This window comes from Thamnophis elegans, chromosome Z, assembly GCF_009769535.1.
Source record: "Thamnophis elegans isolate rThaEle1 chromosome Z, rThaEle1.pri, whole genome shotgun sequence".
Classification (NCBI taxonomy): domain Eukaryota; kingdom Metazoa; phylum Chordata; class Lepidosauria; order Squamata; family Colubridae; genus Thamnophis; species Thamnophis elegans.
This window is the reverse complement of record NC_045558.1, coordinates 85,398,821-85,426,046: the sequence shown is the minus strand read 5'-3', so window position 1 is coordinate 85,426,046 and position 27,226 is coordinate 85,398,821. Positions and strand designations below refer to the sequence as shown.

General features: G+C 37.7%; 1 protein-coding gene across 4 annotated transcripts in view; it reads left to right on the top strand.

The window, feature by feature from the left end:
* Positions 1 to 27,226, top strand: part of SLC20A2 (solute carrier family 20 member 2) — an 85,799-nt gene that overhangs the window by 40,854 nt on the left and 17,719 nt on the right. For all 4 annotated transcript variants that reach the window (XM_032236758.1, XM_032236757.1, XM_032236760.1 and 1 more), the window contains exons 2-8: positions 229 to 784; positions 6,490 to 6,630; positions 11,294 to 11,379; positions 14,583 to 14,679; positions 15,794 to 15,910; positions 16,451 to 16,654; positions 23,830 to 24,418. In XM_032236758.1, coding sequence (XP_032092649.1) covers positions 496 to 784; positions 6,490 to 6,630; positions 11,294 to 11,379; positions 14,583 to 14,679; positions 15,794 to 15,910; positions 16,451 to 16,654; positions 23,830 to 24,418 — 1,523 coding nt within the window. In that variant the 5' untranslated portion in view covers positions 229 to 495. The remainder of the gene's footprint in view (positions 1 to 228; positions 785 to 6,489; positions 6,631 to 11,293; positions 11,380 to 14,582; positions 14,680 to 15,793; positions 15,911 to 16,450; positions 16,655 to 23,829; positions 24,419 to 27,226) is intronic.

The following is a 27,226-nucleotide window of genomic DNA, read 5'->3' as shown; positions in this document are numbered from 1 at the left end:
TTGGTGAAGATCAAAATATTATGCCTATATCTCTATTTAAGTTTTTTTCTAGGAAGTAGAACAGCTTCAATTATAATTTATCAATATCCCTAAATACTGTCAATTGTAATCTGACTTCAGCCATTTTATGTATAGTTACCAAGGTATCATATGGCATTCTAGATTTTCTTATTTATAATTATATAGTGTTTGATTCTAGGTTTTCATCGTTTTTTTTTCTTTTTGCAGGAGAGATCACTACAACTGTAAACCTACTGAAGCAAAATATGGAATGGATCTCGCTGGTGTCTGAATTGAGCCAAACAAACAGTATTGACAGTAGCTTGAAAATCACCAGTTAGCAGTTTCTTCACGCTCCAGTACCACACAGCACTTTCCAGAGAGAACTCATTGTGTGCATAAAATCAGCTTTTAAATCTGCTCACTACCTTTAAGCTTTGTCTAATTAAAATAGTTTTAAACGGGAACCCTAACTACAAGAGCACTTGGAGAAAAATGGCATTGGATGAATATTTGTGGATGGTCATTGCGGGTTTTATCATTGCTTTTATCTTGGCATTTTCAGTTGGAGCAAATGATGTTGCCAATTCTTTTGGTACTGCTGTGGGTTCTGGTGTAGTTACTTTGCGCCAAGCCTGCATCCTAGCTTCAATTTTTGAAACTACTGGTTCAGTATTGCTAGGAGCAAAAGTAGGTGAAACTATTCGTAAAGGTATAATTGATGTGAACTATTATGACAACTCAACAGGTCTACTTATGGCTGGAGAAGTCAGTGCAATGTTTGGTAAGTAACCTTATTTTTCTAAGCATTTAATTATTTTCTTCAAACAATTAAAAGTTCTTATATCCTCTTGGCAAAACTAAGTAATAATTTGCAAATTTCTCAATCCACAAAATTCCTGTAGAGATTGGGGAATTTATTATTGAGAAATCAAAAGCCGGCCTTGGAATCAGGTGCTGCAAACCTTTCCCTGACCAGATGTTTTTAGTAGTTTATTGGAACCCACTTTAATAGAAGTTAATTTTATAGCTTGTTTTTAACCAAGTTTAGAGCAAGTTTAATGTTAACTATAGTTAACTATATTGTTTTAGAAAAGAAATTCTCATTGTCACTCTCCAATTCTTATTAAATTTTAAAAAATAGAAATACAATTGACTTACTAAGGTTCTGTTTATTTACTATTTCAATATAGTGTATGAGATTCTAAAACTATTTAAAAAGTAATATATAACAAGATATTGGCAAGACATAAAATGAAGACCCAGATTGTTGGGGTCAATATGCTGACTCTGTAAACCACAGAGAGGGCTGTAAAGCACTGTGAAGTGCTACAAAAGTCTTAATTGCTATTGCTATATAGCACTGTAGTATACTCAACAATAATGGTGGCAGACATGTATTTACAGTTTTATGAATTTTTATTTTAAAAAATCTTAAACTAGTAGCTTGTCTTATTAATTTATTATATTTGTGCTTACAATCAGTATTTCTTGTTCTTTGGAACATGGTGAGGGTTATGGGAGAACAGTAATTTCCTTTCTTTACACTGGAGCTTGGGGAAAATAAGCTAGAAGAAGCTCCTATTTTCTTCCCCACACAACAATGCAAATATGAATAGGTAAAGGGAGATTTGATTTTATCAAGAGAATATAGCCCTCTGTTTCTAGTGAGCAGATCAGATTGCCCTTAAGGGATGACATATAAGAATATTTGCAGTGATCCATTTTGAGGAACAGGAGATTATTCTTGGGAGCTTGACTTGATTGTCCTGGAACTATCTACAATTCTGAGCCTATGCAGTTACACTATTGCTCCCTCCCACTTGAAGCGTACATAGAAGAGAACTAGAATTTTTTTTCTGAATGCTACCTTTGCCTATCACTGAAGAATGAGCATTGAAGACAGATAACAGCAATAACCAGAAAGTATAGATGTTCCTTTTTTGGCTTCAGAGCAGGATTGGAATCTTCATTAAATAGGCTGTCAAGTACTATATTTTGACTCATTAGTTTATATAATTTTTAACTATAAGACAAAATGTTGAGGATAAAATGCTGCATTAAATTTCATCATACTTGATCGTGAAAACAAAAATTACTTCCTGTTTTTAACCTAGCAGATAAAAAAATACACATCTCATTTAAAAGCATATGTTTCCTGACTTTCACTGGCATCTTTAAAAAACATTCTACTATTTGTAGCTATGTTAATTTTTATCTTTTAAAAATAGATGGAATCTTATATGCAGTTGCAAATAAATTAATTCTGAAAATTGAGGTTATTTAAAGTATGTTGACTGTTGATTAAATACAGATAATGATTAAATATTTTAAATATCTACATCTAATTTTAGATGAATGGCAAAACAATGGAATCTGCTTAAAATATAATGTCCAAGTTTATTTATGAAAGGTGCATTTCATTCTTCCTTAGGGGAATTAGAATATAGGTCTACATTCTGCGAGATATTTCAATACAAAGTATGGCTTAGGTAACATTAGAATATTTGATTTATCTTGCTAACCTGTATTTTTGTTAATACTTGATGTATCTGTTTGATTAGGACCAAAACAAGAATCTCAGTAATACAATGTATTTGTATAAGAATAGGTTTCAGTTAAAATTTTGTCTCATCAGTTGTATTTAATTTAAGTTCTGTGGTTGTCAAATGAACTTTAAAACCATTTGATCCAAACATTTTCACTACTAGAAGGCATTCCTTTGATGCATCCTCATCGCTGTGCTAGTTTATGGTTGCCCAAAAATATATCCATTGGGATCATAAATTATCAAACAGTAAGCTTTGGGAATGAGACATTATGTTAAGAGTCAAAAAATATTTTTTGAGAGGGAATGTTATTATAGTTTTATTACTTTTAAAATCATAAATTCTTGTTCAGCTTGGTTGATACGAATGGTATCAAACCACTCCAAATATATTTGTGACTGAAATCCTCACCTTGGTGTGAGTATTATTTAATACTTCTAGAGCAGTGGTTCTCTACCTTCCTAATGCCGCGACCCTTTAATACAGTTCCTCATGTTGTATTGACCCACAACCATAAAATTATTTCAGTTGCTAGTATGTAACACCGGGAGCCACAAAACCTGGGTGGGTGTGGCCAACTCAACATTACTTCCACCCAGTCACATGACATCCCCCCAGACATGCCTACTAAAGTTTCAGAGCTCAGTGTTTTCTGTGAGAATTGGGTCTCTCTCTCTCTCTTCTCTCCCCCACACACTCATTTCTGTTTTTCTATTTTTCCTCTCCCTTTCTCTTCTTCTTTTCTTTCTTTACTTCCCTTTCCCTCTTTCTTTTTCTTTCTTTCTCATTGAATACGATAGAAAATCCAAAATAAAGTTATTAATTGTAGGAAATAGCTTCTCTGTAATCTTTTCATAGTGAACTCTTGTTGATAGAAGTTGGCAAGATTGTACTAACAGCAATAGGATATATATTTTGATTTCTTTTGAGTTTGACAATATAATACGCAATCCAAAATTATAAATAATCTTATTTTCAGATGCATTTTTTTGCCATTTCTGTTTAAAAAAAAAAAAAAGACTTGCTTCCAATTTGTGCCTTCTGGCAAAGTGCACTTTTCTTGGCAAGAGATCTAGCTTGCCATTACTTTTGTCAGAGGTCTGAGAAAGTTAGTTTCTTTCTTTCTTTCCTCTTCCTTTCTTTCTCCCTGATTTGTTTCCCTCTCTTTTACCTCTCTCATTCTCTCCCTTCAGCTCTCTTTCATTTCTTTCTCCCTCTCCCCCTTCTCCCTCTAATTTATTTCCCTCTCTCTCATTCTCTCCTTCCAACCCTTTCATTTCTCTCTCTCTCTCTCTCTCTCTCTTTCTCCCCTTTTCTCTTTCATCTCTTTCTTGCACGTGCAAGAAAAATACCCTTCTGGGTCGGAATCACGGCGATGGGGACAGTGACTCCTTCCACTGCCGCCACTGAGTAACTGGCTGCGCTGCTCAGGAGACTCCTCAGTGCCAGACTCAGGTCAGTCCTCTTCGTGTTGACTCAGGAAAGAGCTGGAGCAGCCATCTGGATGCAGTGAGTGAAGAGTTCCAGAGCCCTGTGCAGCGCAGGAGAACTGGAACTCTCCTCCCTGCACCCAACCCACTGAGGCTGCTGCTTCCCATTCTCCTCCTTCCTGAACTAACACGAAGGGGACCACGGCTTGCGCTGACCTGAGTCTGGCGCTGAGGAGTCTCCTGCGTGGCGACCCAGTTACCTAATTGCGCAGCGGCGACAGCGGGAGGAGAGTCATTGTCCCCTCCACCTTGATCCTGGCCCAAGAGGGTATTTTGGCAACAAGCATGCGTGCACAAGAGATGAGTGCAAGAAAAGGGCTGGAGCGGGCTGGAACTCTTCCCGACACTGAGTTGCCTGCGAAGGATGTGGAATCGCAAAAGCAGGCGAGAGGCTTGTGCCTTCTTGGGTTGGAGAGCAGATTGTGCGATTGGGTCAGCAGAGAGCCGCAGGAGAGGGGTCAAAGCCTATTAAGACTGTTACCCATGCTAAGCATCCCATGTTCCTTTATTTTATTTTTCCCGCCTTGTTTTACACCTCTTGGCTTTCGTAGCTCTGCCCATCAACCTCAGTTACTCAGAGCGAGCTGCTTTCCCAGCATCCTCTGTGCTGCACACGTCTCTCCCCCCACCTCGCCTCCATTCCGGCTCCTACTTCCCCCCCACCTCTCCTTCCACCAGGCGGGGAACCCAAGCCGCTCCTTCCCTTGGGGCCGGCTTCTCGCCAGCCTCTCTGCGGGAGGCTCCTCGGCAACTCCTGTGATAAGGTTGTTTGACCTTTTCGCGACCCACAGGTTGAGAACCGCTGTTCTAGAGCAAAGTATATTCTAGTTTTAGATTTATCTATCATATAAAGGCCAGATTTAATCAGATTTCGCCTCTCTATCCCATTTGATTTTATTGAGAATGACAGTTAATTTGTTCAAAATATTCCAGAAGTAGAATTGAAAAACGAGTGTTTTTTGAAGTGTGCTATGCCATATGAATAGTTTTTTATTGGCACATGTGATTCCTTCATTTCTCCCTTATTTATTACAGTGCCTACCCTTCTCTTTTGTTCCTGTACACTTTAAACTATTGAGTTATTTCCTGCAATTCATTGGTGTGACTTTCTTTAAAATTATGCTAGTAGCCCTGTTTATTTCTTCAATGGTAATCAACAAATCAAATTTTATTGTGTACAGTTCCAGATAATGAAACAAATGAACTAAAATATAACATTAAATTGATAGAGTCTAACACTTTTGTAAATTTATTGGCTTATTATTGCTTGTAAATATTTAACATTGTTACATTTCTTAATTGTTTCAAAAAGAAAAACATTGCTTGTTAATACAAGAGCACATTTACTACAAGGATTACTTTATCCATCAATATTATTTTCCTTTCAGATTAGTTGAATGTTTCTTTGTTTCTACCTTATACACTTCATCCAACAATTTATTACCTTGTAATATCTCCTTTGTGGGCTGGATTGTATCCTTATTGAAGTGGTTGAAGCATAGGAAAGAAATACAGTAATCTTTGACTTACAAACTATTCCTTTAGCAACATTCAAAGTACAACAGCATTGAAAAAGTGATTTATGACAGGACCTTGCATTTATGATTATTGCAGCATTCTGATGTCACACCAGCAAAATTGGTGCACTAGATAACTGATAGGGATTTAAGATACTTGCAGTGTCCACAAGATCCCAATTTGTGACCTTGCCAGCTGGCTTTTGTCAAGGAAAGTTAATGCAGGAACCAGATTTGCTTAATGACTGCATGATGGACTTAAGACGTACAGTGATTTATTTAATATCCATGGCAAAGAAGCTAAAATTGGGCCTGACCCACATAACCATTTATTTTGCTTAGCACAGAAATTTTGGTCCCAATTATAGTAACATGTTGAGAATTACTAGCAGTAGTAATCCAATAGATTCACAAAAGTATTAGCCTCTAATTATATAAAATTGATAGTTTGTTGCATAAACTATGTCTTTCTACCGCTATGAGTGAGATACTGGATCATATTGAAATATGATATAGGTGGAACTCTGTCAGGTATGCTGAAATGGTAGATAGTGATGGGATTACTGAAAATGGTGTGGGTTGGATAGTTAGAAGAATCCCATATTTGATGATGAAATTACCCAAACAAAAGAAATAAATATACTTGTGAACCTTTAGTTGTTTGTCCTTACTAAGTGGATGTATTAATAAAAGTGGAACAATAAAAGATATATGATGATGTAAGAATATTTGCTAACCTGAAGATCTTTTATTATATTACAGAAATTGAGACTCTTTGAAATGAAATCAGTAGAGAGCAAATTATTTCTAAGTTGAATTGGTAGCATCCAGTAACACTATTCTTCCTGCCTTTGCAGGACTATAAATGCCTTAAAATTCTGATACTCCAGAATGTTAAAATACCCTATCTTGATTGTTCTCTTTACATTTTAGGATCTGCTGTTTGGCAGCTGATAGCATCATTTTTGAAACTTCCAATATCTGGAACTCATTGTATAGTAGGTTCAACCATTGGTTTTTCATTAGTTGCAATCGGCACACAAGGAGTCCAATGGATGGAACTTGTCAAGATTGGTAAATTATATTCTCTTTATGAATAAAATGCAATGAATTTTAAAAAGTGTTTTGAAGAATTTCATTACGCTTTTATGTGATCGTTATATTCAGATAATTTGTGCAAACTACGAGTTGTCAAGTTTTGTCCAGAATGCTAGTATTTATAGTTCAAACATCACTGTAAACTATATTGTATATTAAGATAATATACAAAAATTAGACTCGCCAAACAGCATAGCCAGAAATGGACAGAGATTCTGATAATTAAATGTCTATGCATCTATAATGTATTGGGTTAGAGGTTAGCCTTTTAGAATTATATTATCTCTCTGAAGGGAAAGGGAAGAAAAAAGTGCTTGAGCAATATGATATATTTTTGTTCTAATGAATCTCAGGGTTAATTAAGACAAAAGTCATTTACAAATTGAAATGCAATTTCAGATGTCACAGGGCCGGAATTCCATATTACAGTTTTTATGTATAATATAAATGCTTCTATTTGTAGTAAAAGAAAATCTTTTATTCAGTCATGTCTGATTCTCACTCAGAGACCACTTTGACAAGACCCTGAGGTTTACTTGGCAAGATTTTTCAAAAGTAGTTTGCTTTTGCCTTCTTTCTGAGAGAAAGTGATTAGCACAAGGTCACCCACCAGTAGCTGGCTTTGTGCCTAAGGCAGGACTAGAACTTACATTTCTTAGTTTCTAGCCTAATATCTTGACTTAGCATTTCTCAGTAAATCTAAATCTAATTTAAATCTTAGTAAATTTAAAATAACATGGACTTCAATTCCCAGAATTCTCCATTCAGCAAGTTAAAATTGCTACAGTTGAGAAACACTGCCCTAACTACTACGCTAAACTAGCTCTCTAATGTTACACAGCTGCATTAAAAAATAAAGCATTCTTAAAATTGTGTTAAGCTATGAAAACTTTTAGTATTATTGAAATATTATATGTTGATGTCCTTCCGCAACCAATTAAATTTGGTAAAATTAGTAGAGTAGATCAAAATTAGGGATATGCATATTGTTTTCACATAAAGTTCAATTGAATTTTGTTATGTTTATATTCCTACAAAGTATATGTTACTGTTAATTTTTAAAGGTTTTTAAGAATTTAAACTGCAGGTAGTCCTCAACTTAAAACACTTCATTTAGTGAGCATTAAAAGTTACAATGGCACTGAAAAAGGGATTTATGACCATTTTTCACACTTATGACCTTTGCAGCTTTCCCATAGTCCCATAAATTTGGACAGTTGGAAAATGGTTCATATTTATGATGGTTTAAGTGTTTCGGGGTCACATGACTGTCTTTTGTAACCTGACAAGCAAAATCAATGGAGAATCCAGATTCACTTAACAACTAACTTAACAACTGCATTGATTCACTTAACAAATGTTTTACTTAGCAACAGAAATTTTGGGCTCAATTATGGTTGTAAGTCGAAGACTACATGTATAAATTCATTATTTATAAACTTCAGTAGGACTTTTATTTAGTTAATTTATATGACATTATTTGTACTAGTAGATAAAACCACTTTTACATACATACTGGTACATACATAAACATAGGCACACACAATCTTTTTTCCCCATTTTAAAGGGTTTTTTTAACTTCAAGAAATTGAACTCCTGTGTTGATTTTAAATAGTAAAAGCTATATGAAAAAAACTAAAAAAGTAAGATGAACATTTTAATACAAAGAAAAACTAAGCAAACTTGACTTGTGAGCACAGAGTAAAAAAAAATCTGATGAAATGTAGGAAATGTATTTTTCAGAGTATAAGATGCTCTGAAGTATAAGACGCACGAAGCTTTTGGGGAGGAAAACAAAGGGAACAAATCTGCCTCTCCCTCCTAACAATTTGTCTCCTTGCAACAAACAGCACAGACAATATACACTATTTGTAGTGTTACATTTCAGACTATACTTAAACAGATGCTGCTAAAATTGATGTACTTTCTGGAAGTATAGTTATTCTCTGCTATTTAAAAAAAATACAATAGCACTGGGCCTCTTCAGATCAAGGGTTTATTTTAAAAAGCTTCATTTTTTAAAGCTGTCTAGAACAATAATAAAGCAGTCTTTAAAAAATAAATCTAATAATTTGAACATTCTATAGCAGTGGTTCTCAACCTTCCTAATGCCGCAGCCCTTTAATACAGTTCCTCGTGTTGTGGTGACCCCTCAACCATAAAATTATTTTTGTTGCTACTATGTAACATCGGGTGCCACAAAACCTGGGTGGTGTGGCCAACTCAATATCACTCCCACTCAGTGACATGACAAACACACACCCCCTCCAGACATGCCTACCAAGGTTTCATGGCTAGTGTTTTCTGTGGGAATAGGGTCTCTCTCTCTTTTCTCCTCCACACTCTCATTTCTGTTTTTCTCTATTTTTCCTCTGCCTTTCTCTTCTTCCTTTCTTTCTTTCCTTCCCTTTCCCTCTTTCTTTGTCTTTCTTTCTCATTGAATACGATAGCAAGTCCAAAATAAAGTTATTAATTGTAGGAAATAGCTTCTCTGTAATCTTTTCATAGTGAACACTTAAGTTGATAGAAGCTGGCAAGATTGTAACAGGATATATATTTTGATTTCTTTTGAGTTTGCCAATATAATACGTTATCCAAAATTATAAATAATCTTATTTTCAAATGCATTTTTTTGCCGTCATTGGTTTTTTTTTTTTTTTTTTTAAAAAAGACTTCCTTCCAATTTGTGCCTTCTGGCAAAGTGCAGTTTTCTTGGCAAGAGATCTAGCTTGCCATTACTTTTGTCAGAGGTCTGAGAAAGTTAGTTTCTTTTTTTCTTTCCTCTTCCTTTCTTTCTCCCTGATTTGTTTCCCTCTCTTTTACCTCTCTCTCCTTCTCTCCCTTCAGCTCTCTTTCATTTCTTTCTCCCTCTCCCCCTTCTCCCTCTAATTTGTTTTCCTCTATTTTCCCTCTCTCCCATTCTCTCCTTCCAGGTCTCTTTCATTTCTCTCTCAATCTATCTCTCTTTCTCCCCTTTTCTTTTTTATCTCTTTCTTGTGCATGCAAGCGAAATATCCTCCTGGGCTGAGATCACGGCAGCGGGGCAGCAACTACTTCCGCTGCTGCCACTAAGAAGTGAGTAGCTGGTTCCGCTGCACAGGAGACTCTTCAGTGCCAGACTCAGGTCGGTCCTCTTCATGTTGACTCATGGAAGAGTCGGAGCAGCCATTTCTGGAAGCAGAGAGGGAAGAGTTCCAGAGCCCTGCGCAAGGAGAACCCTGTGCAGCACAGAAGAACTGGAGTTCTTCTCTCCCTGCACCCAACCAGTTGTTGCTGCTGCTCCCCATTCTCCTCCTTCCAGAGCCAACATAAGAGGGACTGCGGCTCGCGCTGACCTGAGTCTGGCGCTGAGGAGTCTCCTGAGCAGCATGACTCTCTTTTGCTGCGTACCCAATTACTTACCTCATTGCGCAGTGACAACAGCGGGAGGAGAGCTGTCCTCTGCGCCTTGATTCTAGCCCAGGAGGGTATTTTGCACGCGCAAAAGATCAGAGCTAGAGCTCTTCCCAACACTAGGTTGCCTGCGAAGGACGCGGAATCACAAAAGCAGGTGGGAGACTTGTGCCTTCTCGGGGCAGAGAGCAGATTGCGCGATTGGGTCAGCAGAGAGCCGCAGGAGAGGGGTCAAAGCCTATTAAGACTGTTAACCCATGCTAACAGTCTTAATAGAAAATCACAGCGTATGCACATCCCACGTTCCTTTATTTTATTTTATTGTCCCTGCCTTGTTTTACACCTCAGAAATGGTACCTCTTGGCTTCCGTAGCTCTGTCCATCAACCTCCATCACTCAGAGTGAGCTGCTTTCCCAGCGTCCCCTGTGCTGCGCGCGTCTCTCTTTTTCCCCTCCTTGCCTCCATTTCGGCTCCTACATTCCCCCCACACACAAACACACCTCTCTCTCCTTCCGCCATGCAGGGAACCCGAGCCGCTCCTTCCCTTCGGGCCAGCTTTCCACCAGCCTCTCCATGGGAGGCTCCTCGGCAACCCCTGTAAAAAAGTCATTCAAAAAGGGTCGCGACCCACAGGTTGAGAATCGCTGTTCTATAGGCATTTATAGTTATTGACTTACCTCCTTGCAGCAAACAGCCTGATTAGCACAAGAAAAATAAACCTCCCAGCAATTTGCTTCATGGAGAAACAGCAAGTTTCACTTTCAATTTCAGTTTAAGCTCGGCCTCCTGATCATCAGTTCTTTCAGGCTGCAGGGATTGCTATAGCCTGTTGCAGCCTCCGCAATCCCCATTTTCCCAGTTTGCTGCAAAGAGGTAAATTGCTGGGAGGCAGAGGCCAAAGGGTTGTGGCTGGTGGGTGGGTGGAGCTACATTCAGTGTATAAGATGCACCCACATTTTCATCCTCTTTTACGGGGGGGAGGGTGCATCTTATACTCTGAAAAATACGATACTTTTAAATATAAATTTATTTAGTATAAGTAGACATATAACATCTCTATTAAAATCAGTTGTATTCAAACAACTTTACATTGGCCAAATTTTGAAGTTTTTAAAAAATAACTTTGAGTCGATTTAAACAATTATTAGAAAGTGACATAAAGAACAAGTTCTTTTTTGGTGGAATTTTACATTGGATGGATCTTGCCAATTATTGAATGTAATATTTTTAAATTTTTATATTCAGTTGCCTCCTGGTTTATCTCCCCACTACTATCTGGTATGATGTCTGGTGCGCTGTTTCTCTTGATCAGATTTTTCATCTTAAATAAGGTTAGTACTCTTTTAACAGTGCATTGATGCTATTTGTTATACCTCATTCTGATCAGGCACACTGAAAGGCATTACAGGGTTATAAATTATAGGATAATAAAGCGATGGCATTTAATTATGTTTATATTTATTTTGCAGTATGTCTACACACTCGGATTCACAAGAACAGAATAAGAATATTGCATTAAAACCATAATGCTAAAAATAAAATGAAAATGATATGCAAATTATAATGAAACACAAGCAGTATCTGCAGAGTACAAGCAGCATTCTAAAGATATATCTGACATTTAAGCATGTGTGTAATAATTGCATAATAGTATTTGTATAATAAGAATATCTGCATACCTAGTTGGTTAAAAAATTTAGATCCTCAATTTTTAAACTTTTGGTTAAAATAATAAATTATCTATTTCATACGTATATTTTAATGTTACTCTAAAAATTACATTGAAACTCTCAGTAACTCTCCAGGTACAACAATCATTTTTACTGAACATAGAAGGACACATTAAGTATAATAGTCATTGATAAGTAATTGATTGCAATCCTCTAAAAGCTACTTTTGACCCAGTCCCGAATGTACGACTACTGCAGTACTCTCACTGCCTTTATAATTGACCCACAGGGATACTGCAATGCCCCCCTGCCTATTGCTTTCCATTTACCCCAGTCATGTCCTCACAGTTCTTTGGCCTGCTTCTCACCCCAGGCTCTATACCAGGATGGTGAATCTTTTTTGGCTCGCGTGCCATAAGTAGAGGGAGCACAGGGGGGGTCATGTGCGGGTGCGCCACACCCATAATGCAATGCATGACCACCACCCCCAGTGCACATGCGCACACTACAGGCGCAACCCCCAAATTTTTTGTATTATTTTTTTTTGCTCTCCCCAGGCTCCAGAGGCTTTATAGGAACCTGGGGAGGGTGAAAACAGCCTCCCTCGAGGCCCTCCGGAGGCTTCAGGGACCTTCAGGAGGCTTCAGGGCTTCAGAGCAGTCAAAGCAACCCTCCGAGCAAACCGGAAGTGACTTCCGGTTTGCTCGGAGAGTCGTTTTAAGCACTCCGAAGGCTTCAGGGACCTTCAGGAGGCTTCCCTGAAGCCTTCAGAGCGCTCAAAATGTCCGTCCCTGAACTTCTGGTTTGCCCATAGGGCCGTTTTTTTGCGCTCCGGAGGCTTCAGGGAAGCTCATGAAGCCTCGGTGGGGGCAGGGGAGACTCTTTTTTGCCTATAAAGCCTCTGGAGCCTGGGGAGGGCAAAAAATAGCTTTAAAAAAGGGTGAACTTATGCGCCTCGTGTGCCCTGACAAATGGCTTCACATGCCACCTGTGGCACTCATGCCATAGGATCGCCACCCCGGCTCTATACTCTTCACTTATCTTTCAAGAGCTCCAGAGCTTGGATTAGGAAAGCATACCAAGTTGGTTTACTGCTAGGCTACTTAATACCATCCCAGTGGCTTCAAAGTAGATGCACTGAATTGTAGCAGCACTGAAAAGGCACTTTATTTCAGGATGCAGCCATGTAGCCTATGGAAGGAGTGATTTGTTCTACTGTCCTAACATGGTATGTGCACTTCTTTGGGAAGCTCTGGACACAGTGTGTTAAGGAAGCAGAACAGACTGCTTCATTGCTGGGTAATGTGAGGTGATCCTGGAAATGCCACCATTTTCTGAGCAATCACTATTCAATGTGGCCATTTGGAAAATGACCAAATTGGCATTCGGACCAGCAAACCCAAGCTCCGAAACTCTGGAAATCTTTGAAAGCTAAGCAAAGTAGGAATAGGGTATGTTGGGTGGGAAGCAGGGACAAGGTCTGTGGGAACCTTGGGCGGGGGGGGGGGAGTGCTGTAGGGACCAAGTGTATCCAAGCGCTCTATCGATCATGAGGGGCAGGAAGTGTTGCATCAAGTGTCTCAGGTGTAGTGGGAGGCCTTGCAAGGCCTAGAGCCAGGATGGCGAACCTATGGCACACGTGCCACAGGTGGCACACGGAGCTATTTGTCAGGGCACGCAAGGCACTGGCAAGCTGAGTTCACCCTTTTTTAAAGCCATTTTTGCCCTCCCCAAGCTCCAGAGACTTTATAGGAGCCTGGAGTAGGCGAAAAGAGCCTCCCCCCCCCCCCCCGAGATCCTCCGGAGGCTTCATGGGTTTCCCTAAGCCTCCGGAGTGCAAAAAAATGGCCCTATGGGCAAACAGGAAGTTCAGGAATGGAGTTCCAGTTTGCTCGGAAAGTCATTTTGAGCGCTCCAAAGGCTGCAGGGAAGCCTCCTGAAGGTCCTTGAAGCCTCCGGAGGGCCTCTGGGGGGGGGCTGTTTTTGCCCTCCCCAGGCTCCTATAAAGCCTCTGGAGCCTGGGAAGGGTGGAAAAAGCATGCAAAAAAATGGGGGTCATGTCTGTAGTGCGCTCATGTGCACTGGGGGTGTGTGTCGCACATTGCATTATGGGTGCGGCATGCCTGCACACGACCCCCCTGTGCTCCTCCTACTTATGGTATGCGAGCCAAAAAAGGTTCGCCATCGCTGGCCTAGAGCGGGTGGACCTGGCTTCCTCTAAGCTTCCCAGGGCCTTCCCCTGCTCCAGTTAACCTATACAATTATTTAACTAATCAAGAAGAGAAGCATCCTGGAATTAAGAAGTGTTTGGCTTTTAAAGTTCTTGCTAGTTTATGAAGAGGTCAAACATCTGAAAGAATGATAAGTTACGAAATAGATTAGGGAATATATTTCGTTCAGTGGAAATAATTCAGATCTTTGAATCTTACCACCATTCTATAAAATGAAGTATTTGCTCCACTTTTCTGGACTGATGGGACCATCATTTTTTTATTCTACAATATATCTAATATTATATGTCTACCTAATAACAAGCTGTTAGTTATGTATATTCATTATCAATGTCAACTTTTACCTTTTCTAAGAGAGATTACTAAACCAGCCAAAATTAACCTTCTATAATTTTAAATTTAAATCATATAGCAGATCAACATTGTATATTGTCTGAATTCTGAATTTTTTTCTTATGATGGGGCTGATGCCAGAATTCGGAAGCCACGGGTTACCTTTTGATTACTGCATGTTTTTCCAAGCAGACAAATAATTTTAGTATTAAAAATGTTTGGAGCATAATGTATTGATTTTTTTAAAAACAATCTGATTTTATCAATTACATCTCAAAATTCTTATTTTTTAAAATGTAGGAAGATCCAGTACCAAATGGTCTCCGTGCTCTTCCAGTATTCTATGCTGCTACAATAACTATTAATGTGTTCTCGATAATGTATACAGGTGCTCCAGGTGAGTAGATGGAATCTGCTGTGAAAAGATTGTATTGTCCTTTGGAACAGAGAATGTAATTTTATACTCTTCTTACCTTAATTTAGCCTGGCTTTTTTTCCCATCAAAAGGGTAATGCCTGCAAGCCAAGATTGAATAAAAATTAGCCACAATACTTCCAATATTTGGCTTGGAAAACAGCAATTGCTGTACATATATCCATTTTTTTATTTAAGTTAATTAGTATAAGAATTCCATTCTCCTTATGAGAGGTTAAACATTAAATCCAGCACAACATAATATTTCTTGTGTTTTATGATTTTAATATAAATTTTAATAAGTTCAGTTGTCATAATATATTTTTCTGTGTAACTCAAAAAAGAGAGATGGGATGCAATCTTCTGCTTTATAATAATACCAATAATTTTGTAATTGTTGGTATTATTGTAAAATAATTTACCATATTTTTTGGACTATAAGACACTCCAAAGTATAAGATGCACCTAGTTTTGGGGAGGAAAACAAGGGAGAAAAAAATCTGCCTCTGCCTCCCAACAATTTGCCTCCTTGCAATGTGGTCAGCTTCAGCACAGCTTGATTTAGCACAAACAGCTGATTGGCAGTTGGATCAGCCTCCTGGAATACCTCCTATCAGCTCTTCCAGGCTGTAGGGATCGGCAGTGCCCATCGGCGCTGTCACCTATTGGCCCACTGCTGCCTATCTCCACCACTTGGAATGAGCCGAAAATGGGATGTGTGGAGGCGGTGATAGGTGACAGCGGCAATGGGTGGCCATGGTGCCGATAGGTTGCGGTAATCCCCGCAGCCTGGAACAGCTGATAGGCGATATTCTAGGAGGCCTATCTAAGGGGGGGCTGGCAGGTTGGGGGGCCTTTGGCAACATTCGCTATATAAGACACACAGACATTTCCATCCACTTTTTTGGGGGGGGGAGTGTGTCTTATACTCCGCAAAGTACAGTATATTCTTGCATTACAAAGAAAGTGACTTAATTTTCTGATTTAATGGCTTATATTTCTGAAACAATATTACAGATCCTCTAAAACATAACCGTTAGCTGATATGATATGATAGCTGACATAAGAAATGCACTTTCATTTTTTTCTTTTTTCAGTCCTAGGAATTACACTTCCTTTATGGGCAATAACACTGATATCAATTGGTGTATCAATTGCATTTGCTGCCTTAGTGTGGATATTTGTATGTCCATGGATGAAAAGAAAAATAGCAAGTATGTTTTTTCATAAAATGATGGGTTGAAATAATCTTATTTTAAATCTTTAGCATGAGGACTTCTGCACCACTGCTATAATATTTTAATAACATACTATAGGTATTTGTTTATTGAGTGCTGTAAGACTGGTATTTTATTGCTTGCATTTTAAAAATTAGCATGATCCCAAATGCAATTTTATTACATACAAGAAATGCAAATTGTATGTAAAATGAATTAAATTTTACATGATTGCTTTTAACTAAGTGCGGAACATTTTGGTCCTAGCCAAAATATTTCTTCTTTGCAATATACTTTGAAGTACAAATTAAGAAGACAGATTAAAGTTTGGTATTCCAAATGAAATAGTTGATGATTATGCTAAAAACATTTTTGATTTATTAGTGTAAAGTTATATAACAATTGTGTCTCTAGCTAACAAAATAGTAAATTATTGTATCACTGTGGTCAGTTTGCTTAAAGGACATCAGACATGGTGACCATGAAAGGTAGTTCTGTAAAAGAATTATTGTTTCTAAACTCCTGCATTTTATCTAGGTCGTTTAAAGAAGGAAAGTGCACTATCAAAAATATCTGATGAAAGCATTGACAAAATTCAAGAAGAGGATATACCTGTCTTTAAAGAACTTCCTGGTGTAAAAGAAAGTGATGAAAGTACTATTCCCCTGACTAGCTGTGGAACAGAGGATGCTGGTGTATCAGATAATATAGCAAATGGTAGTCATCCACGTGTACCATATGGTAAGAAATTAAGAACTTACGTATTGTTTCTCTATAGGTGTTTTATGTGTTGTGTCAGACTGCTATGTATTAATTCTCTAGCCCTCTAACAAATTTATAATTATAACAATTAATACAAGCAAAAAAATAATTGGCATATTTTTTCTCTCTGAATAATATATATGCAGGCTTATGTACAGCTCTAGCCTCCACCAGACCTCGCCAATTATGCATCATCCTCATATCTATGCTTCACCCAGTGCCACACAAAGAAGTACTTCCTTTCTTACCTCTTAATTAATTTTGCTAGTATATTTCACATGCATTACTATTCTTGGTCAATTTTCCTAATCTTGTATTGTTTACTTCTAAGTACTGCAAACCTGTCTCTGTGGACAGTTCATCTTTTTTAGTGATAAAGAACAGGAATATGGAATATTTCTGTGGCTGTACCAACAGTAGAACATTTTTATGCTTCAGTCAAAACATATAGTCTAATTATATTATTATTATACAATTGTATCACAGCGGCCAGTTGTTTCGTTGGATTTGGCATTGGTTACTAGTCGGGCCCCACCCAGGGGCCTAGGACGTCGTAACGTATTTTCGTAATATGCGTGCAGATCCAAGCAGTGCAGCTTTTTGCATTTGACTGATGGTGATTTTGTCAATTTTTAACTGTTTTAAATGTAATTCCAGTGCTTTTGGAATAGCACCCAGTGTGCCAATTACCACTGGAATTACCACTGCTGGTTTGTGCCATAGTCGTTGAATTTCGATTTTTAAGTCCTGGTATTTTGCAATTTTTTCATGTTCCTTCTCGGCGACCCTGCTATCACCTGGTATTGCGATGTCTATGATTGTGACCTTATTTTTCTCAACCAGTGTGATGTCTGGTGTATTATGCGCCAGTATTTTGTCGGTTTGTATACGGAAATCCCACAAGATCTTGACCATCTGATTTTCTGTGACTTTTTCAGGCTGATGTTCCCACCAGTTTGTTGCTGTTTTAATATTATAATTTTTGCACAAATTCCAATGGATCATTTGTGCTACTGAATTGTGCCGCAATTTATAATCAGTCTGCGCGATTTTTTTACAGCAGCTGAGTATGTGATCAACAGTTTCGTCAGCTTCTTTGCAAAGTCTGCATTTGGCATCATCAGAGGATTTTTCGATTTTGGCCTTAATGGCATTTGTGCGGATAGCTTGTTCTTGCGCAGCCAGGATTAGTGACTCTGTTTCTTTCTTTAATGTACCTGTTTTTAACCATAACCAAGTTTGTTCCCTGTCCACTTTATCTTTTATTTTTTCCAGAAATTGACCATGCAGTGCTTTGTTCTGCCAACTCTCCATTCTTGATTTTATCACATCTTTTCTGTATTCTTGTTTTGTCTGTTGGGCCTTCAGTAGATTTTTGTTCTTTACTTCGATTAATAGATGTTCTTGACTTTCTTTTAAATAATCAGCCAGTGCACGTTTTTCTTCTTCAACTGTTTGCTTCACTTGTAATAATCCTCTGCCACCTGATTTTCGGGGCAGATATAGTCTATCAGTATCACCACGTGGATGTAAACTGTAGTGCATTGTCATTAGTTTCCTGGTTTTTCGGTCCAAAAGGTCCAAATCAGCTTGTGTCCAGTTAACTATGCCAGCTGTGTATCTTATAACTGGTATTGCCCAGGTATTTATGGCCTTGATTGTATTTCCACCATTCAATTTAGATTTCAAAATTTTCCTAACTCTGTTGGTGTACTCTCGTCTGACAATAGTTTTTACTTCTCCATGCTTGATATTATCCAACTGCAGAATGCCTAAGTATTTGTAGGCTTCATTTTCTTTGCATTTAATTAGTTGGCCATTGGGCATTTCAATTCCCTCAGATGCAGTGATTTTGCCCCTTTTTATGGATACAGTGGCGCATTTTTCCATGCCAAACTGCATTGAAATATCGGTGCTGAATACTCGGACTGTATTTGTCAATGATTGGATTTCTATTTCTGACTTTCCATAGAGTTTCAAATCATCCATATATAGTAAATGCGAAATTTTTTCAGCTTTTTTGGCTGTTTGGTAGCCTAATTTCATTTTTTTTAAGATTACTGATAGTGGGATCATTGCGATTATTATTATTATTATTATTATTATTATTATTATTATTATTATTATTATTATTATACAATTATATCACAGCGGGCAGTTGTTTTGCCGGATTTGGCATTGGTTACTAGTCGGCCGCCACCCAGGGGCCTAGGACATCGTAATGTATTTTCGTAATATGCGTGCAGATCCAAGCAGTGCGGCTTTTTGCATTTGACTGATGGTGATTTTGTCAATTTTTAACTGTTTTAAATGTAATTCCAGTGCTTTTGGAATAGCACCCAGTGTGCCGATTACCACTGGAATTACCACTGCTGGTTTGTGCCATAGTCGTTGAATTTCAATTTTTAAGTCCTGGTATTTTGCGATTTTTTCATGTTCCTTCTCAGTAACCCTGCTATCACCTGGTATTGCGATGTCTATGATTGTGACCTTATTTTTCTCAACCAGTGTGATGTCTGGTGTATTATGCGCCAGTATTTTGTCTGTTTGTATGCGAAAATCCCACAAGATCTTTACAAGATTATTATTGTGTGGTTAATCTTTGTTGAGATTCACAGCCTTTGGGGCTGGTTGGTAGCTCAACAACTCGAGTCCTAACCAAGGACCTAGGAACTGTTAAGGTAATGTCAGAGGATATAAGCTTTTCCAAATAGGGTGGTTTTTTGTAGAATCAGAATATTCAAGTCTGATAAATTTAAAATTTCCAAATAGCGAGGTAGCCCTTTGGGTATTGCTCCAAGGGCTCCAATTACAATTGGGACAACACACAATTTTTTTCCCCAAGTCGCTCAACTTCAATTTGCAAGTCCCGTTACTTTGTGATTTTTTTCTTGCTGTTTATCTTCAATCTGTGCATCTCCAGGTATTGCAATGTCAATGAACCATACTTTTTTCTTTTCAACTATTGTTATGTCAGGTGTGTTGTGGGCTAAGTGCCTGTCAGTCTGGATTCTGAAGTCCCACAAGATCTTGACTTTCTCATTCTCTAAAACCTTCTCAACCTGATGGTCCCAGTGGTTTTTGCTGTACTCAAATCCAAACTTTTGGCACAATTTCCAGTGAATGATCTTAACAACAGGGTCATGATGTTGTAGGTAATCAGTTTGTGAAATTTTGCTGCACCCACTGATCAAGTGGTCGATTGTCTCATCTTTCTCATTACAGAGGCGACATTTGCTGTTGGTGGTAACATGTTGAATTTTTGCCTTCATGCAGTTTGTGGCTAAGGCTTGTTCTTGAGCTGCCAAAATAAAGCCTTCTGTTTCTTTTTTCAGTGCTCCTGATCTTAACCAGTTCCAAGTTAGCTTTTAGTCAGCTTTGCCTACAATACTTTTCAAGTATTGGCTATGCATAGCTTTGTTTTTCCAATTTTCAGCTCGCTTCTCAATTACTTCTTTCTTATATTCAGCTTTTGACTTAGTTGTCTTTAAAAGGCCTCCTTTATTTACTTCCTTAATCATTGGTTCTTCACTTTTCTGGATGTAATCATTCAAGCTGTGTTTTTCTTCTTCCACAGTCTGTTTTACTTGTAGGAGTCCTTGACCATCCTCTGCTCTTAGTAGATATATTCGGTCAACATCACTTTTAGGTGCAAAGCATGATTCATTGTCTTCCTTGTTTTTCTGTCCAAATTGTCCAACTCCATCTGGGTCCTGTCAATTATTCCTGCAGAGTATCGAATCATAGGTATAGGCCAGGTATTTATGGCTTTTATTATGTTTCCTCCATTCAATTTGGACTTTAATATCTTGCGAATTCATCAAATGTACTTGGCTGAAGTTAATTCCTTGACTTTATTATGCTTTAAGTCAGAGGCCTCTAAAATCCCCAAGTAATTGTAGTTCTGGTTTTACTGCCTTTATAATTTCTTCATTCTCAAGTTCTATTCCATCATCCTCTATGACCTTGCCTGCTTTGGCTGCCATTGTTGCACATTTGTCAATTCCAAACTGCATACCAATGTCTTGGCTAAATTCTTTTGTGCTTTCAATTAATAAATTCAGTTCAGCTTTTGTTTTACCAAACAGCTTCAAATCATCCATGTACACCAAGTGCGAAATTTTCAGTCATTTCTTTGCAAGTTTGTATCCATAGTTCATCTTCTTCAAAATGATTGTCAGTGGTAGCATTGAGAGTATAAAAAATAGGGGTGAAAGGGAATCACCCTGGAAAATGCCTCATTTAATTTCAACTTCACCCAGTTCTTCTTCATTAGCTATAAGCTTTGTTTTCCAGAGGTTCGTTGAAGTTTCCGTGAATTTTTGTATATTGCTGCTGATGCCAGAGATTTTCAGGCATTTCTTGATCAAGCTATGGGGGAACTGAATCAAACATTTTCTTATAGTCTATCCAAGCCATGAACAGGTTGGTTCGTCTTTTCTTTGAATTCTTTAGGATTAGCTTGTCAATCAGCAGTTGGTCCTTTGTTCCTCTTGAATTTTTGCAGTATCCTTTCTGTTCCACAGGAAGCAAGTTATTTCTTTCCAAGTATCCATAAATTTGGTTTGCAATGATACCAGTAAGGAGCTTGTATGTTGTTGGCAAACAGGTGATTGGCCTATAGTTTCCAGGATCCTTTCCTTTTTCTTTATCTTTTTGGATCAAAAATGTCCTTCCAGTCATTTTCAGGTGTTTTTAAGATCTGGTTCATTTGGGCTGCCAATCTTTTGTGCACACTTGTAAGTGCCTTTAACCAGAAGCCATGTAACTCATCTGGTCCAGGTGCACTCCAGTTGTTCACTTTTCTTGACTGTCTTTGCACCATTTCTTTTGTTATTTTCACATCTTCCATTTTATGCACTTTAATAGAATCCTCAATCTGTTTGATCCATTTTGCATTTCTGTTGTGGTTCTTATTGTTGTCCCACAAATTCTTCCAGAATTTCAGAGCTTTCTCTCTATCAGGCTTTTCATTTGTTGTTACTCCATCTCCACTTTCTTTTATAAAACTGGTGCTGATTTGCTCTGAACTGTGAGTTTTCCTTAAACTGAGTTACTCCGTTTAATCTTTTCAGCAACGGCAACAACACTCTGCTTCAGCTCTTCAATTACTACCTCAATCTCCTTATTCTCCAAATTGTATCTTACTTCCAGGCTGCTTTTGACCTGCTTGTTCTGTAGTTGATCTTGCCTTAGGTTCTTTAAGTTGCTCAAGTCTCCACGAATTTTTTTGATCTTCAATTCCAACCGAATTTTCCATTTAGGCTTCCTCTTCTTGCCTCTTTGGTTCTTTTGTATTTCCAAACCCAATTCTTTGGTGGTTATGAAGGCTGCTGCATACATCAGCTGGTTTGTTTCAGCTAATGTAGTGGTTTGAATGGTTTGCACAGCTTCATTGACCTTTTTTAGTACCTTTCTCAATTCTTTCCAGTTCACTTGGTTCAGCTTTGGCAAACGTGTTTTACATTTCGGCATCTTCCATTTGATGCTTTATTTTCTCAGCTAATTAAGCAATATCTGTTGGTGTTTGTTCTTTAGTGTTTCCTTTTTCTTTATCTTCATTCATTTCATATTATTATTAATAATAATAATAATAATAATAATAATAATAATAATAATAATAATAATAATAATAAATGGCACAAACCAGCAGTGGTAATTCCAGTGGTAATTGGCACACTGGGTGCTATTCCAAAAGCACTGGAATTACATTTAAAACAGTTAAAAATTGACAAAATCACCATCAGTCAAATGCAAAAAGCCGCACTGCTTGGATCTGCACGCATATTACGAAAATACGTTACAACGTCCTAGGCCCCTGGGTGGGGCCCAACTAGTAACCAATGCCAAATCCAGCGAAACAACTGGCCGCTATGATACAATTGTATAATATTATAATGCCAAATGCAGACTTTGCAAAGAAGCTGATGAAACTGTTGATCACATACTCAGCTGCTGTAAAAAAAATCGTGCAGACTGATTATAAATTGCAGCACAATTCAGTAGCACAAATGATCCATTGGAATTTGTGCAAAAATTATAATATTAAAACAGCAACAAACTGGTGGGAACATCAGCCTGAAAAAGTCACCGAAAATCAGATGGTCAAGATCTTGTGGGATTTCCGTATACAAATGGACAAAATACTGGCGCATAATACACCAGACATCACACTAGTTGAGAAAAATAAGGTTACAATCATAGACATTGCAATACCAGGTGATAGCAGGGGCGACAAGAAGGAATATGAAAAAATCACGAAATACCAGTACTTAAAAATCAAAATTCAACCATTATGGCACAAACCAGCAGTGGTAATTCCAGTGGTAATCGGCACACTAGGTGCTATTCCAAAAGCACTGGAATTACATTTAAAAATCACCATCAGTCAAATGCAAAAAGCCGCACTGCTTGGATCTGCACGCATATTACGAAAATACGTTACAACGTCCTAGGCCCCTGGGTGGGGCCCAACTAGTAACCAATGCCAAATCCAGCGAAACAACTGGCCGCTATGATACAATTGTATAATTGTATCAACTATCATATCCTAATAAAATGGGCAATGACTTGTTTCAAGTTTCTACCTTTATTGTGTCACAGAGACAAAATCTTTTAACTATTGGGCATCATAACACCAGTACATAGAGGTTAATATTTAGGACCTCATCAGGATAAAGCTAATTTATCTAAATCAATGGCAAATAATTATGAAATGAAATGAAATGAGGGAAAAGATGGAAACAAAGGATGTAAGCATGCTAGGTCATTTTCCTGGCTCCCTTGACCAGCCATCCCGCCTTCTTGGACTGCAGCAACTTTGTGAGGAATGGCAGAAGGGGCTTTTTCAAATTGGCCTGCTATCACTTTTATACTTGCACTATTTACAACAAATTTGATTCCATGTTCTTTTTACCTTTCCTTTTCAATTTGTCATGTCTTTACTATTATATTATAAATGTATGGACAAAGCCTGTATTTCTTCATACAGTTTTGATGATGATGATAATGATGATAATAATAATAATAATGATGATGATGCACATGCTAATGAAGATGAAAAAAATAGAAAATAAAGAGGCAATGTTTTGTAAAATGTGTTGCAAACCTTTTGAATTTCTTTTGCAAAATAAGTTTTTTCTGTAATGTTTCAGGAAGAGCATTTTCAATGACTCACAGTATGGTGAAATCACCTGTCTCCAATGGTGCATTTAATTTTGATGGCCACATGAAGAGTGACATCCATGTGTACCACACTGTGCACAAAGACTCAGGATTGTACAAAGACTTGCTGCACAAAATACATCTAGATAGAGGGAATGAAGATAGGCCTTCGCAAGAAAATAACTACAAGTTACTGCGGCGCAATAATAGCTACACTTGTTACACAGCTGCCATATGTGGGATGCCTGTGCATTCTTCTTTCAAGGCTGCTGACATGTCAACACCAGAAGACAGTGAAAAGCTAGTTACGGACACAGTATCTTATTCCAAAAAGAGGGTTCGCTATGACAGTTACTCCAGCTATTGCAATGCTGTAGCTGAAGCCGAAATTGTAGCAGAGGAAGGTGATGTAGAGATGAAATTGGCATCAGAGTTAGTAGATCCTAATAATCCCAATGAAGATATTGCTGAAGAAGAAAAGGATGAACGGGACTCTTCAGAGGTGCATCTGCTTTTTCACTTCCTCCAAATCCTGACAGCTTGCTTTGGGTCTTTTGCTCATGGAGGTAATGATGTCAGGTAAGTAATAATGCCTGCACGTTTGTTGTATTATAGCAATTTATGAGTGTTGTGATTGATTCCAGTTGTTGAAAGTTCTTATATCATTATGGTCTTCTGCACTGATTCTCAACAATTTTAAACATTTAAGATGCTTATTAGAAATGGTTTTATCTATAACTTTATATCAACTTTAACCTATTTCTTGCCATGGTTTCTACTCATTTGCATGAAAAAACCACAGATAAACAAGGATCTCACCCCTACTGTGAATAAACCAAGGAATGGTTGCTCAAGTAAAAATAAAAAACCAGCACAAGCATATAAACTTACTAAGCCAATACAGTCATCAGAACTCTCATAACAAAAAGAAACTCTAATCTCTTACTTTTGTGTGTTTGTTCTTCTACATAAAGGCCAACTGTTGCTAATAATTCAAAAATATTATGTGCTTTCTGTAAATATTTTTAGAAGGAAAATTAAAATTAGCGATTGTAAAACCCAGCTAGGTTATAAAAGGAAAATGATACCATTTGATCCCTTGTAACTGTCCATAAGATGATGTATGATTGGTTAGAATAGTAGCTCATTCCAGGAAGAATGGAAAGCAGATGGTTACTATCAGATATCCTGGTTTGAAGATGTTGATAAGCTATAATATTCAAGTGTTAACCTTGTGGGTGTTTTATAGTTTCTGCTTCTTTATTATTTCCTCTCCTTCTTTAGAATTATAATAGCAATTCCCAAATTATATTGTGTGAGTACTTACTGGAGTTTCTGCAACAACAAATTGTCAGTGGCAGGTAAACAGCTTGAGAGAGACCTTTATTGCTATTATGGAAACATCCATGCATTTACAAGACAGGATCATGCTGTTTTTTGCAGGATAAAGGGGGGAGGAGGAGAGATCATATTCAACAGTTCTCCCTTAACATAAAACATTACAATATTGCCATAATAGTTTATTTAAAAGATTGCAGGAATGGAACACTATACATACGTAGAAAATGGAATATATGGAAATCCTGTTGACAAGTAATTACCAATTTTACATTGGCTATTAAATGTATTACAAGCACAATATAATATTCTTGTGACCTGTTTGCAGTTGCATGTAGTTTAACTTTTTGAGAATCACTATTATCAAAAAGAATGTTTTTCTATTTAGCAACTTTTACACTCTTTTGATCCTGTTTTTGTTTTCTGGGATGGGAGGAGAGATAATCCTTTGTTTATACCATTACATTATGGAGGTCTTTTAAGGAATGTTTATCTTTAGAAGGGCATTTCCCCCAAAAATATGTAATTTTTCATATAAATGTTTTCATTCACTCCTAGTTGATAAATACTGTGCATTAATATGTTAAGGATAAACTCTGATTTAGTAGAATATGAATAGGACTATAACTAAATGTTATATCCAGGGTTATTCAGAATCTGGATCCATGGGGCACATTGACATTTACATTAGGCTCTACCAGATGCTGGGACTCATGTTGTGCTGAAAATTCTTCAAAGCTGTTGAAACTAATAGCTAAATGGTTAATGTCACATTTTTTAAAATATAAAACCTATTAAAACATGTGTCTTTTTCTTTAGATAAATCATACAGATTTATGTGTAATTGATTAGAAAAGTTAGAAAGAAATTACAGTACATTTATGTTTATATCAATGTAATTGGCCTAATTTATATCTGGTGGGTTCTTTTAAAAGAAAAAACCTACAAAAACAAAGTAACTGGGATAAATATTACTTCAGTATACATTCACTGGGAACCCTGCGTGCTTAACTACTAATAGAATAGGAGGCATCTTTACCGAGTTGTTCCCATTTCTATGTAAATTCCTCTTCACTTACTGAAGGATCTTGCTGTTGAATATCTAAATTTCCACATTATGTCAAAAACAAAGGGAGATTTGCTAGTCAAAAATTTGAGCATCCTAATTTGAGTCCCAGATATCTTTATTAGACTGACTGAATATTAAGAAATGTAAAATTGACCCAAGAAAAGAGGGGAGCGAAAAAGAAGTACCGTATTTTTCAGAGTATAAGATGTACTGGAGTATAAAACACACCAAGGTTTTGAAGAGGCATTTTTTTTAAAAAAAGTAAGTAGGTAGATAGAGGGATAGAGAGGGAGAGAAAGAGAGAGAAATACAGTAGGTAAGTAGGGAGAGAGAGAGAATAGGTAGGTGGGTAGGTAGATAAAGGGGGGAGAGAAAGAAACACAGTAGGTAGGTAGGGAGACATAAAGAGTGTGTGTAGGTAGGTAGGTAGAGGGATAGAGAGAGAAATAGAGACAGAGAAAAATACAATAGATAGGTAGGGAGGGAGAGAGAGTAGGGAGGGAGGGAGAGGGAGAGGGAAAGAGAAAAATACAGTACATAGGTAGGGAGAGAGAGAGAGAGTAGGTAGGTAGATGTTTCCAGGTGTATTTATCCATATGCTGGAGAAGGAAATCGCTGACATTCGGCAGCACCTAAGACTTTCTTTCTGCTGGCACAGCACTTGATCAGTCTAATTCTCATCAATCACTTAAAGAGCTTTCCAAAAGGGGGGGAAAAAGTTTTTGCACTCTGCAAACCGCCCAAAAAAAATTTTTCTCCAAAAAAAGGCATGAATAGCCTGGGGGGGGGGGGGGGGATGCTACAGTGTGCTCAGGGGGGGGGCGAAAACAGGCCCTTTTTGTCAAAAAAATTGCAAGCATAGCCTTATGGAGGCTTATAGAGTGCTGTTGAGGGCTGGGTGGGGAGCAAAAACAGCCTGTTTTTTGCTCATTTCTGCCCTCCCCAGCCCCCAGGAGCTCTTCTGAAAGCCTCCGTAAGGG